Here is a 14,842-nt window from a genome sequence, read left to right on the forward strand (position 1 = left end):
ACAGAAATATTAGCGTAGTCATTTACGACTTCATCTGAATAGCAATTGTAGTTAACTTAAATCGAGCCGTAAAATCATAATGTAATTGTTTAACACGTAACTTAAATCCTTCTATATTTCTATTATCCAGGTACTATATGTACCTGTATAGCAAATTTTATAATGATATGTTAAGCGGTTAAGACGCCAGGACACAAATAAACTCACTTTCACATTTGTAATATTCGTAAGGATAGAACATAGTTCTAGTAAATGAAGTTTATTTACGTATGTGACACACTGTTTAACATTAATTGACTAATAAATGTCGAAATTATAATAAAATGGGAAGTAATGGTCAGAAAAATTGTATTGAACGCCGCGCGCCAGCTTTTTTTTTTATACAACTTAGAATGGCAGACAAGCTGACGGCCCACCTGATGGAAAGTGGTAACCGTCGCCTATAGACATGAGCAGTACCATGGACATAATACTGTTTCGCCCATGATACCGCCCATGCTTTGCCATTCCTGAGGACTCGGGACCCTTCAAACCGAAACACAGCCATGCAAACACAGCTGCTTCACGGTTGAAACACGAATGGGAGCTGTAAGCTAGTTAGCGATGGTTGAACACATACTAATTGACTTTTAGAAATTAGTAAGGAACTAAGGACTTATATTATCTTGAAATTTTTTCGCAAATATAATAAGCCAATTAACAACAAACTCTACATTCTGTACAACTTAATACGATGATCATTCTATTGCGAGTTAAATCTCATAATTTGCTTTACCCATTATGATGAGACCTACAACTATTTTAAGTTTAGTTTTTGTAAATGATATAAAGAATAGACAACCGTAAATTATATAGATCCTAAATTTGAGATAGTACCTGTGGTTACAGTAGATATTTTTTCGAAACACTAAAACTGTAAGTAGTTTAAAAAAATCATGAAAAATCTTTTATATCGACAATGCCCTCAAAATGCCTCTAATATTGGAGAAACATTACCAATTTACTTTAGTCTATGGTGTATCACATACCTCTAGTATTACAGAACTTATCATAAGACCTAAATATAATGGTTTATAAGAAGTCAATTATAATAATTATATGATTAAGCTAATAGTCAATCTAGTCTCTAAACAGTTAATTCTATGTACGTTTATATTAATAACCATTCGAACAAACGACCTTGCGCTTCCGCATCCCTGTGCTTACAATCAGTACTTACTCGATTTATAAAGTTCAACCAGTAACCATACGCAAACCGTGCCACGCCCTCACGTTTGTAAGCTCATATAAAAGTTACTCGGACTCTGCCAACATTATCATTTAACGAGTGAATATCCTATAATCTCGACGCAATGGCAGCTAAGGTAATCAAATTTTTTTTATCTGTGATAACGCGAATTTAATTTGTGATAGTCTAGATTACTTACAATGCTTTTAATTCTCAATTCTATAATTAATTCGTCGTTGTCTAAATTTTATTAATTTAATTGATTTATTTATGATTACTGTTTAAAATAGTAACATGCAGTTGCACTTGTACCTGTTTGTATCTTTGTTATATTTTGTTAAGAGAGGGACTGGCTGTAAACCAGCGTTATGCAACTGTATAAATTGCACTGTGACACTCACAGCATTAGCTGAGTCAGTTCCTTTTGACTAGTATGAAACACTTTTTATATGTAATATTTTTGTATTTTCTGTTTTAACAATTTTTTTTTTTCTGGTAACTATTACTGACTATTCTAATTCTATTCTATTCTGCTAATTATTAAATAAAGTTGATTTAAATTAATTAATTCATAATTTCGTACATCTAACACAGTATATACATCTTTAACAGCATATCTTTAACATATTTCATCTTTTTAAACAAGAAAAATTTAGTGAATTTTACTATTATTAATTCATTAATAATGTAGCAATTTAACTGAACCAAATTTAAAAATATAAAAGGGTTAACTACAAAACTTTCTCCTTAAACTTTCACTAATACTCAACAATTTTCTTTATTTTATTAATAAATACGTTTTCTGTTTTCCAGTTGGTCGTAGTGCTCGCAGCCGTGGTTGCCGTGGCCCACAGCTCAGTGGTGCCAGTAGCCCGAGCAGACGCCGACTACACGAGCTTCGCGTACGACGTCGCGGATCCCAACACCGGCGACTACAAGAGCCAGGTGGAGACCCGCGTCGGCAGCAACGTGCAGGGACAGTACTCGCTGCTCGACGCCGACGGCACCAGGCGCACTGTTGACTACGCCGCCGATGACGTCAACGGATTCAACGCCGTCGTGCGCAAAGACCCCGCTGTTGTCGCTGCGCCCGTAGTCGCCGCTGCGCCCGCTGTAGCCGCTGCGCCCGCTGTGGTTGCCGCCCGCACTATCGCCGCTCCCGCTGTGGTTGCTGCACGAACCGTCGCCGTTCCCGCCGTGCTGGCGGCTCCTTCTGTAGTCGCCGCACGTACATACGCTGCCCCATCTGTCTACGCCGCTCCTTCAGTCTACAACACAGTCGCTGCCGGCCCTGCAGTTATTGCTGGACGTTCTGTAGTTTCCCCTTACGCATCCTACTCTGCCCCTGTGTCGTATTGGTAAACTGTAAATAGTGTTGGAACTTTTATCGATCGACTATGACTTGTTCTATATCGTAATGATCGAATGTTGAGTACTGTTACCTGAAAATAAATAAAACATAAAATCAAAAACTCTTTTACAGTCTTTTATTATTTTTGTATATTTTTATCTTCATATATAAAACATAAATGTTTAGATAAATACCAATAATAAATGTTTAATTTATTAATAAATTACATTACTATAATTAATACAATTTATTTTTATAATTTTTATATAATCATATAAATTAGATGTTTAAATACAGAGAATACAAGTAAATAAGTATGGTTTAAATCCTTCAAATCAAAATTATTACAGCTATGTAATCTAAATCAATTCGATTTTTTTTATTTATTAATAATAATTAATAAGACAGTCAAATCGCTTTTATATTTATAATATTAAAAAATACATACACTAGTAACAAATTGTGTAAAAATATGAATACAGACAATATATCCAAAGAAAACTTTAAATTCAAAAGTTACAAAATCATTGTTCCTGCAGAATATTTATTGCCATATCTATATTTGAAAAATTGATATAAAATTATGAGGACTATCATACCTACCATAAAACCCATTAATATCCCATTGCTGCCCACGGGTATCTTCCTAGAAGAGGTGTATCAATTTTTTCTTCCCATTCTTACAATGATGTATTGTGCATAAAGCCCTTAATCGCCTCTTAGGACTTCCTGAGGATGAAAAGCAGTGAACATTTTACTGGTAGGTTATATATGTACCTTATATTATAAGGCTGTTTATTTAAATTTAGAATCCTTATTTTATTGATTATTTGTCATACAAGTAAGTGGAATATTCGAAATAGTGACATATATTATTCGAAAGACGCAACTTGGCATATCTCTTGGCGCCTTAACAGCTTAATCAATCACTATGAAATTAGATAAACAAGTACTATACATATTAGATGAAGAACGACGGTGGCTTCTATTTATCCTGATCAGTGAAGATATCCCGTTCACGAGGACAAAATCGCGGATCAATTGTTTAGAATAAGTCCACATATTTTATATTACTTTTATACCAATTGAAGTCACTGTTTTCTTTGGGAAACATAACTCTACTGATTATAAAGTAAAACTAACTTGTAAACATACTATTCTCCATTTTAAATACATATTTATATATTTAATTTAATTTCCTTAATTATTATATATTAAAATTAACTACCAATGGGACACTGTGCAAAAGTCATTTGTTTGGGTTCCTCTCTCCCATTCGTGTTTTTGCCGTGAAGCAGTAGTTTTTGCATACTTAAAATATGAGATATGGTAGTAAAGGATACAGAGGCATAACACCATAGTCCTCAAGAATGATAACCCAAAAGGGGTACCATGGAAATCACTGTGATATTCATGGTGCTCTTCACGTTTATAAGCGACGTTCCCTTTCCACCAGGCGCGTCGTCATCTTATTGGCATTTTAAGTTTTATAAAACCAATCTAAAACATTTATAAAACATATCGCCTTTTATCAGTCGTTTTAACATAATTGACGGTCTTTTTTTTTTGCGGAATAAATTTGTATTTATTGTATATAATTGTTGTTAGATTTAATTAAAACACGAATGCCTAATAAAAAATATTTGTCCATTACGTATATGGCATTGATTTAGATACATAAAATCAATATAAATAATTAATCAATTAGCATTAATATGTATCAATTACTACTTAGAAAATGTTATTGCGAAATTAAATTTTTTTCGGCCGTAAGTAGTGGTAGAACATAAAAAAAAAAACATAACGTTAGACGAAAATAAACCGTAAAAAATGTTGCAAATATTAGGTATTTAAACTACTTAAGATCTTATTGCTGTGTTGTGTTAGCATAGAATAGGCTACTTCTTCATTACCCATGGGTCGTAAGAGGCGACTAAGGGATATCAGTGGTCGAAAGATAAACAGCAGCGTTTTTCTTAAAACATTATCACTCACTTGAAGTAATATGGAAATTAACTTTAATTGAATATATTTTAAAAGTGTTTAAAAGGTATAAATATAATCAGAGCATCATGGCATCGATATTCATTAGGATGCCTTCTAATTATGCTCAAGCACGTCGAAGGGACATTTTCCATGTTCCGTTTAGAAGAATAACGCTAAGAAAACAGGCTCCATTTCCACTAACATTGACTGTACTCAACGGTGTCATGAGCGGACTCCGATATATTATAATATTGACTTGTAAATTTGTCGGGTTTCTCAGAATGGCAATAAAATATTCAGAAAGTGTCCAATAATAAAATTTTATTATTTTTTACATATAGTGATTCCTAAAGGAGCGAATTGGGAATCTGTTATTATTATTAAATTTAACTGTTTATTTAATATAATTAAAATATTATTTTATTTAATTTTAATTAAACTTATTTGTTAAATATAATAAATAAGTAATTAAAGTATATAAATTGTATCTACGGATGTTATATATTCGATTACCTGTTCAACTACATTATAATTCTTTCCTCGCGTACTGTATCCAGATGTATAGACGACCTTGCGTTTCCGGATCCTTATCGTGCAATACCACGTGCGAGTATCGCATTTTTAAAGACCACTAAGTGACCGTGCACAAGCTACACCCTTACTTTTGGCACCTTGTATTCATATAAAAGCTCCTCTTACGCAGCATCTGTATTCATTTGACGAGAGGAAATCTTCTAGTCTAGTCGCAATGGCAGCTAAGGTGAATTACCTGCTATAAAATAGATTAAATTAAATATATAGTTCAAAATGGTATCTAAAATTATACAGCAAGTTTCTCATCATTCTTAACAATATTGTTAATAGCTCGTGATTAAAAGAAAATTTAACAATAATATCATATTGCAAAATGAAGTTTCTCTTATCTTAATTAATTTTTTATAATTTTTCAGTTGGTTATAGTGCTCGCAGCCATGGTGGCCGTGGCCCACAGCTCAGTGGTGCCAGTAGCCCGAGCAGATACCGACTACACGAGCTTCGCGTACGACATCGCGGACCCCAACACCGGCGACTACAAGAGGCAAGTGGAGACCCGCGTCGGCAGCAACGTGCAGGGACAGTACTCGCTGCTCGACGCTGACGGAACCAGGCGCACTGTTGACTACGCAGCCGATGACGTCAACGGCTTCAACGCCATCGTGCGCAAAGAACCCGCTGTTGTCGCTGCGCCCGTAGTCGCCGCTGCGCCCGCAGTAGCCGCTGCGCCCGCAGTAGCCGCTGCGCCCGCAGTAGCCGCTGCGCCCGCAGTAGCCGCTGCGCCTGCTGTGGTTGCCGCCCGCACTATCGCCGCTCCCGCTGTCGTTGCAGCACGAACCGTCGCCGCTCCCGCCGTGGTCGCGGCTCCTTCTGTAGTAGCCGCACGTACATATGCTGCTCCCTCTGTCTACGCCGGTCCTTCAATCTACAACTCAGTTGCTGCCAGTCCCGCGGTAGTAGCTGCCCGTAGTCTTGCTTCACCGTATTACGGCTACTCAGCACCTATTGCTTCTTATTGGTAAATCGAGTAATGAAAATAGACTATTATTATTATATAAATATAATATATAACAAATAAGTCATATAAATATTTGTTGTTGCTTATGTGTTCAATTTACAAAATTTCATATAAAACATTTAAATGTGTAAATACAAACTAATTTAAAAATATTTTTGTCTCTCATTTACTCTTTATTCATATCATTTTATAATTACCTTCTTATTACATCTATTTCCGACTATTAGAAGTAGTATAGTATCTCCGTAGAAGTGGTGTAGAATTTTATATGCACTTTCAATATTTTTTTTAAATCAAGTAGTCTTTTCCTTGATTAACAATTTCTTACATTTAAATATTTTTACGCCTTTGTTTATTTTTTCTAAATTCCTATAAAATTGAAAATAGACGATATTTGTACATGGGAGATATTAAGAAAAAATTATATATGGGGTATTAATAAGATTAATAGAAGTCGAAATAATATTTTTTTCATATTTTGACTGCTTGTCTGAGTGTATGTAATTAGTATTCAATATATTCAATTAGAGCAGTATGTGAAATAGATAAGTATAAAAAAAATCATATAAATATTTCCAAATGTTATACTGCTTAATAGATAATATGTCTAAGAATTTTCTTTTATGCTACTTAGAATGGCAAACAAGCTGACAGCTCACCTGATAGAAAGTGATAAACGTCGCCTATAGACAAGAACATGTACATGTACATAACGAGTACCATGGACATAACAGAGTATACTGTTTCGCCCATAATACCCCCCATGCGTTGTCATTCCTGAAGACTCCGTTGTTTTTCCTCTGTATCCTGTAGATTCATTACCATATTCCACTTTTTAAACCAAAACACAGCCATGCAAACACAACTGCTTTACAGTAGAAACACAAATGGGACAGAGGTGCCCAAACAAACGACTTTTTACAAAGTCTCCCTCTGGTATTTGTAATTGGCTCCACATTACATCATAATTATACCTGTACATTTGAATAATATCTAAAAATAGGAAAACTCTAAGTACCCATTTTATTTTAAGACAGTACTCGTGGACAAAATGGCAGGTTCAAAATTATAAAGTCGTGCTTTGCAATATAAGTAAGTAGATAGAACGCAAAATGGAACGTGCTCTCAATATGAAATGTTAGGCAGGTATTAAGATCATTATCCGCTACCAAATAAGTGAAGCATATCCTATTACGAATTGTTCATTACAATGTTATAGGCTATCTCCGAGTGGGCTCAACCCACTACCATTTCATGACATTGAGCTTAACATCTGTAACATCTGAGTCATCAACCTGCTTGCAATATTATGTATTAATGTTTACAATACAGTTTCCTTGCATATTTATAGTTATTTACGGATTTTTTATATAATAAATAATTCTTTTTATTTTACAAAAAAAGGTTCGTCATTGTAAATTTTTTTTACGCGACTTAGATTGGCACACAAGCTGACTGCCCACTTGATGGAAAATGGTAACCGTCACCTATAGATATGAACTGTACCGTGGACATAATATAGTATACTATTTCAACTATGCTACCCTACTCATTAAATTTCAATATATTTTTTAATCAGACTTTGTCCGCATGACTGGAACGTATTAGTTTGTCTGGTATAAAATGTAACCTAAGTCCGTTTGGTATGGCGAAACGATAGGTGTACCTACGCTAAAATTGTGTTTTGTTTTGTTTTTTTTTTTTTTAATGTGTGAAAACGGAATTATACACTCCGCACATGCCTATGCTAACGGCATACAATGGCTGTGCGCCAATAAAAAATGAAACGATGAAGGTAAAATCAGGTCAGATAACCCATTGTGATGAATTCAATAGGAATTAATCACGATGAATTCAAGTAGGGATTGCGGTTAAGTCGACCTAATAGGGTGTATTACTAGGATGGGATTAGAGTCCCCATTACTAATAATATCCCTCCACTATGCTAAAATTGTATTGTAGTATTATTGTCTATTTTTTAAATAAATTGATTCCAAATAACATCCACATACTACACAAAATATTATAAGATTAATTACAATAAAATCATTGCAATGTTCCAATTTTCTTAATTTTATATCAAAGTATTGATAATAATAATACTTACTTATATGCAAATCTTTAATTCTAGACATTTCAATGTGAACGGAAATATAGTAGCAATTCTAATTTCAAGAACTAGTCAAGTACGAGCTAGTTATGCAAGTACGCACACCGAATACAAGTAATATAAAAAGGTATTTTTATCTTTATAACCGTGAAGCAGTTGTGCTTGTATACGTTTCGATTAGAAGGGTAGGATATGGCGTGAAATTACTGAATACAGAGGAATAACACCTGAGTCCTCAGGAATGGCAACACATGGGGGTATTATGGGCGAAACATTATACTCTGTTATGTCCATGGTACTGCACATGTCTATAGGCGACGGTTACCACATTCCATCAGGTGGACCGTCAGCTTGTGTGCCATTCTAAGTTGTATAAAAAAAAAGAAAAAAATATATATAAATATTTGTATATAAAGTACGAATAAATACTTATAAATGAATGTGATTAGGGTTTCCTTTATAAATGCGATTCATTATTATTTTGCTTACATATTGTTAACTTATGTAATACTTAAAGAGTTTTCATTCTATCATTATTTGTTAATTAAAAAATCTAACTATTTAACGCATTTATACAAGAAAAATTACTTTGATATTTTAAAAATATATGCCAGTTTGAAACATTGTTATATTTCTAGTGCTTCGATAATAATATTTACTTTATTTATTATACACATAAGTCTTGCCTTATGTATATAATATAGTTAGTTAACATAGTTTCCATTATATTGTATATCTATATTATTACAGCAAAGCAGAAGAGTTTATTTGTTTGGACCCGCTAATCTCTGGACCTACCAGTTGGATTTAAAAAATATATTCCGCATTTAATAGCTCAATTCTTGAGAAAGGTTATCATCATTATGAGTAAATAAATAAAATAAAAGTAATTTTGGTAGTTTCACTTTAATTGTAAACTTACGTTCATAACTATACAACAGTATTTACAACGTGGAATGTTATGCAATTTACCAGTAAGAAATTGGAGAAGAGTAGGCTAAAGGAGCAGAATATAGAGAAGGAGCGGAATAAGTACGAGCGATCACGCCTGGAGCAGCAGCGGCAACCACAGCAGGGCTAGCGATAGTGCGGGCGGCAACCACAGCAGGAGCGGCGATAGTGCGGGCGGCAACCACAGCGGGCACAGCGGCTACTGCGGGCGCAGCGGCGACTACAGGTGCAGCGACAACAGCGGGGTCTTTGCGCACGACGGCGTTGAATCCGTTGACGTCGTCGGCGGCATAGTCAACAGTGCGCCTGGTGCCGTCGGCGTCGAGCAGCGAGTATTGTCCTTGCACGTTGCCGCCGACGCGGGTCTCCACCTGGCTCTTGTAGTCGCCGGTGTTGGGGTCCGCGACGTCGTACGCGAAGCTGGTGTAGTCGGCGTCTGCTCGGGCTACTGGCACCACTGAGCTGTGGGCCACCGCCACCACGGCTGCGAGCACTACCACCAACTGGAAAATATAATTAAATCAGTCGACAATACGAGCAATACGGATAGCCTAAAAAACTGCGTGAGAAATATTTAGTTTTCCTGTAGATATAATCTGGTTGATATTATTTAAAAGCCAACAATGAATGAGTCGATATTAAGTATTAAACGTCAACATTTAATTCGCATGTCATATTATGTACATATATTTATATGAATGTTAGACATTTTTAAATAATAATAACAATTGTTATTTAATATATTGTTATGCAAATTAATTTCAATTCCGAAAAAATAAGTACGAATTATCCCTAAAATAAATCCTTTCAATAACAAAAAAATTGAATGAGAAGTACGATCTATGTTTACATATATGTTTTAGGGGAAATTTATGAATTTACTGTATTTGTCAATTAATTATACAGCGAGATGAGACGCTGTGATTCAAAGCACCATAATCCCCCTAAAGAGGACTTCCCGATGTAGTTGAAGTAATTATCAGAAACGACAAACATAGTAAGTTCATAAAATTCCCGTTATACATATAAATAGACTTCGTTAAAAATAAACTTAAAAAAAAAAGAATAAGTGAAATATATACAGAATAAGCAGAATTCTCGTGTAACATTCAAATAAAAAATAATATAAATTGATAAAAACCTCCCCCTATGACTGATAAAAAAAGGTCAGCCGTAATTCTTTTTTGGTATAAGTATTTTATCTACAAAATAATAGTATTTTATAATTATTATATTAGCGAAAGCGATTCCTACCTTAGCTGCCATTTCTGATCTTGGGATAGTACACACAAAGAATGAAGCACATACGAGGAAGGTGCTCTTATATAGTAAGGTCCAGTCATAATCATATATGAGCAACTGCGGTCACTAGTCGAACTTGAAAATAGGTCGGCTCATGTAGACTGATTGCAATAAATCGAGCATACTTGTCGCCATTACTTTGAAGTTTTATGAATTAATGACAAATGTGGAATTTGAGCCGGTAATTGCCTGCTATTAGAGTAAAAAAAAACTATTTTAAAGAAGTTTTTTACTCTAATATAGATTTAATTAATTACTATAACATTTTAACTACTCTAATCCTAAATTTAAATTTAGAATTTTTTTTCGAAATTTAAATATATGGTTTATATTCGATTTCCGTATAACTTTAATAGATGTTGTATATTGCGTACGCATTATCGAACCAAAAAAAAACATTTCTATTAGTTATTTTTTATTTTTATGTTTTCTTCCATCGTATGTTTGGTTAGGCAAAGTATCTAGATAGTTTCGAGATCCCTTCAATTAAATTATTAGACCTATATCTAGAGTTATTTTTTGATAATTATTTCGCTATGAAGTCATAACTCTACTATAATTAAAAATTTCACTAAACGTAAAAATTGAAATACCCATATACCCAAAAATTTTATCCAAAACTGACAAAAAAGAGAAGGTCAGTTTGTAGTTGATATTTAAATAAAAAATAAATCATTAGCATACAATTGGACATAAATTATATCTAATAATTTAATGGATAAATTAGAACATAATATGGATAGAAAATATTAAAGCATAGTTATCGTAATAGGTTATCGATAGCTTAGATATTAGATAACAAAAGTATCTGTACTTAGGTTTTCATTTAAACGCTTTTATATTAATTATTTTATATTATTAACTTTCCCTCAAAATAAACAACTTTTTCATTACTAAATTAATATGGAACTAATACCAGAACAGATTGTATTTCGAATCACACTAATCATGTATGATTTATATGTACGTATCAATATATATATATATATATATATATATATATATATATATATATATATATATATATATATATATATATATATATATATATATATATATATATATATATATATATATCAATACGAATATAAAAATAATTAATCATACCTATAAATCAATTGATATTATGTAGGTAATAACTTTAATAAAATATCTAGAGATATCGGTTTAAATTTATTTGATTCTAAGACTGAATCGGCGAGACGTGTGGTGAGTTAGTGATTCTTTGACAATTCATCTTTAAACTCGTAATTTCAACATATTATTTTGCACAACTGCCTACCTTCAAGTTTAGTTCAGTTGATTGTATGTATTAGCGATGTTGTATGCATTTAGTTTGAATTTGGTTTTATTTGTGAAAATCTGTAATCAGCTTTTATTTTTGCTGTTGTTTTCTATAATGAAAATTTTAGTTGTTGGTTCATCTTTGATATTTTTTTTTTTTTAAATAATGCAATAAAATATAAAGGAACAAATTGATAAATTCTTCTATTTTGAAATAAGTTAAAAAGTAATAATTTACAATTGTGTTTCATAAAAAAAACAAACTTCAATACATACATACATATCTGTCACGCCTGTCTCCCATAAGGGTTGACAGAAACAATGAAATGCCAAATGCTTTAATTCAAACAGGCCGAATTCGATTGTGGCATAATTAGTTCGATTTAAAAACCCAATTACTGAATCAATTTTGATAAAATTTCTATAAGATCAATCTGTAAGTACCTATATCCTTTCAGATAAAATAAGAATTCTTCAAATAGGTTAACGACTAACGAAGTTATGAAATGACAAACATAAAAAAAAATTAACCGAATTGAGAACTTCTTTCTTTTAGAATTCAATTGAAACATATTACGACTGTATTTTTAAAGAGGGTAGTTACTATCGTGGTGAATATCATCATTATTATATCACCCTTTAACAGTCCACTACTGATCATAAGCCCCCCCTTGGAGAGTTTTTCCAATAGTTGCCACGCTTTGCTGGTGGATTGGTAACAGCAGTCAGGCTTTAGAGATGTTTTAAGAGGGATGCTGCTACCCATTCCGCGCCCTCCCTTAGTTGGATTTTACGACACACTCGGGAAAGGAAGGAGTGGCCTATTTTATGCCGGGACACACACACATATGTTAATGTATACGCTTATAATGCTCAAATTTTGCCAAGTGCATCGACAGATTTAAAAATTGTAAGTTAATAAAATTAATATCAAGAAATCAAATCTTTATTGTACTGAATTAATTATGTACTGAGTAGAATTCTATGTTGAATATACCTTTTCTCAATAAGTTTTGTCATATCAAGATAATATTTATATAACTATTACGATAATATTTTATTAAAAAAAAAAAACATTTTTGCAATAATCACATTTAATGATATTAATCTTATTATTCCTTGTTCTTAATCTCAAAAGAACAGGAAACCACACGAATCGTAAACCGATATGACATACAGTTTTTAACAACGACAGTAGCAACTGACAATGGAATAAAACTTACCTTATAATCTATGTAAGATTGTCGCCATAAAAATGCTTCGAGAAAAACGGGTCAACTTCTTCATACAATTTTGCGTGATAAATAGTTATGAGTGATTCCTTTATAACTTTTATATTTATTCTGTCTTATAATTTCTGCATCTTTTTAATGCGTAAATATTCATTTTATTTATTAAATAATATGACAAGATGCATTTTATGCTAAAGTATATAGAATAGTGATTAAAAAAACGAGTCAAGTAAATTGACAATTAGCTGACAAATATTTGACCCGTTTTTGAGGCTCAATGCTCTATCTATATAATCTAAGGAATAAAAACTATAGATCAAGTATACTTAGGCATGACATAGATATATCAAAATATTATGATGTCAAATAGCCTACCTAATAATAAGGTATCTATTAATATAAATTTTTTTATATATTATATCTTTGGTATTGTCTGACTAGTTTTGGATTCGATAAAACCCCTTATTCATGACGTCTTTGTAACATTGTAGTAAATCACACAACGACATTTTTGCTTGTATGTTTTCTAAAGTAACGTAAATTAAGTTTTTGAAAAATTAAGAAAATTGTAGTTATATTGTATTTAATTTATATAATTAAAGTATTAAAAACGTAAAGGTTGCCACTAAGTCAACGAATCAATTCTATTTAGGTATAAAATAACATTTAGCAGACTTTTTTATGATACCTCAAATAGCAAACAAGCTGACAGCTCACCTAGTAGAAAGCGGTGACCGTCGCCTATAGAAATGAACAGCACCACAGATATCGCAAAATACAATCCAATGCCCATGGTACCCTTCAAACGTTACCGATTCTGAAGAATAAGTTGTTATGCCTTCGGTCCCTGTCCCACGCTTCACACCAAAGTACAGTCATGCAAACATAGCTGCTTCACAGCACTGACGAGGCAGAGTTTTGAAGTCTTCCCTTTTTGTCCCATAACTAGGTACTTATCCATGCAGACTTATATAAATCATGTCGTTATCCAAATATTCACAATATACTACCACAAGGTACGGTCCTAAGCCTTTAAGATCGTCTCTGCAATTTACACTCCTCCGCAGCAGACTACCGACTGAGCGAACAAAAACGTTAAAGTCTATATTCGCTCGCTCTTGTCATAAAAATGTTAATTAATATTTAACTTTCAATAACAAATATTAACCAATACGACGAATTCATTGCAAGCGAAAATCACTTTTATCATATGTCCCTGGTGATATTACTGTGAATAAAATAATAATTTGACTATATGATAATAAACTAAATGCATCCATAATTTCCATAACTGCTTCTAACCTACTTCTTTGTTCCTTTGTCCTTCTGAATAACGCCTACTATCTTTCTCTCCATTGTTCTTTGATTCACTACTAGCTTTGATAATAACGTTCGTCGTAATATATTTCCGTATAGATATTTTTTATACAACCAGCTGACGGCCCACCTGATGGAAAGTGGTAACCGTTGTCTATAGACATGAACAGTACCATGGACATAACAGAGTATACTGTTTCGCCCATGATACCCCCATGCGTTGCCATTCCTGAGGACTCAGGTGTTATTCCTCTGTACCCAGTAAATTCATGCCACATCCCACCCTTCAAAACGAAACACAGCCATGCCAACACAACTGCTTCACGGTTGAAACACGAATGGGACAGAGGTACCTAAGCAATCGACTTTTATACAAAATCTCCCTCTGGTATATAGATAATTAATATAGGTAAATAATAAAGAAAATACAAATAAAACAACGGCGTATATTTTAGCAACATTTTTTTTTATTAAGAATTCCACAATGGAACAAATTTGTCTTCAGTAATAATCTAGACATAAGTCAGAT

At 33.1% G+C, this 14,842-nt stretch overlaps 3 protein-coding genes across 3 annotated transcripts; 2 read left to right on the plus strand and 1 right to left on the minus strand.

Moving 5' to 3' along the window:
• The first annotated feature begins 1,248 nt into the window (after window positions 1–1,248).
• Window positions 1,249–2,705, plus strand: LOC113516556 (larval/pupal rigid cuticle protein 66-like). Its single transcript, XM_026900976.3, has 2 exons — window positions 1,249–1,364; window positions 2,042–2,705. The coding sequence occupies exons 1-2, from the start codon at window positions 1,353–1,355 to the stop codon at window positions 2,588–2,590; spliced, it is 561 nt and encodes a 186-aa protein (XP_026756777.2). The 5' UTR covers window positions 1,249–1,352; the 3' UTR covers window positions 2,591–2,705.
• Window positions 2,706–5,234: 2,529 nt separating this feature from the next.
• On the plus strand, window positions 5,235–6,269 carry LOC128202410 (larval cuticle protein A2B-like). Its single transcript, XM_052902656.1, has 2 exons — window positions 5,235–5,325; window positions 5,516–6,269. Exons 1-2 carry the CDS (start codon window positions 5,314–5,316, stop codon window positions 6,119–6,121), a joined length of 618 nt encoding a protein of 205 aa, XP_052758616.1. The 5' UTR covers window positions 5,235–5,313; the 3' UTR covers window positions 6,122–6,269.
• A 2,845-nt stretch (window positions 6,270–9,114) lies between these two features.
• Window positions 9,115–10,566, minus strand: LOC128202407 (larval/pupal rigid cuticle protein 66-like). Its single transcript, XM_052902638.1, has 2 exons — window positions 10,433–10,566; window positions 9,115–9,681 (listed from the first exon to the last, which is right to left on the minus strand). The coding sequence occupies exons 1-2, from the start codon at window positions 10,442–10,444 to the stop codon at window positions 9,196–9,198; spliced, it is 498 nt and encodes a 165-aa protein (XP_052758598.1). The 5' UTR covers window positions 10,445–10,566; the 3' UTR covers window positions 9,115–9,195.
• Between the last annotated feature and the right edge of the window lie 4,276 nt (window positions 10,567–14,842).

Source organism: Galleria mellonella, unplaced genomic scaffold (genome assembly GCF_026898425.1).
Source record: "Galleria mellonella isolate WM207_F2 unplaced genomic scaffold, CSIRO_AGI_GalMel_v1 utg93, whole genome shotgun sequence".
NCBI lineage: Eukaryota > Metazoa > Arthropoda > Insecta > Lepidoptera > Pyralidae > Galleria > Galleria mellonella.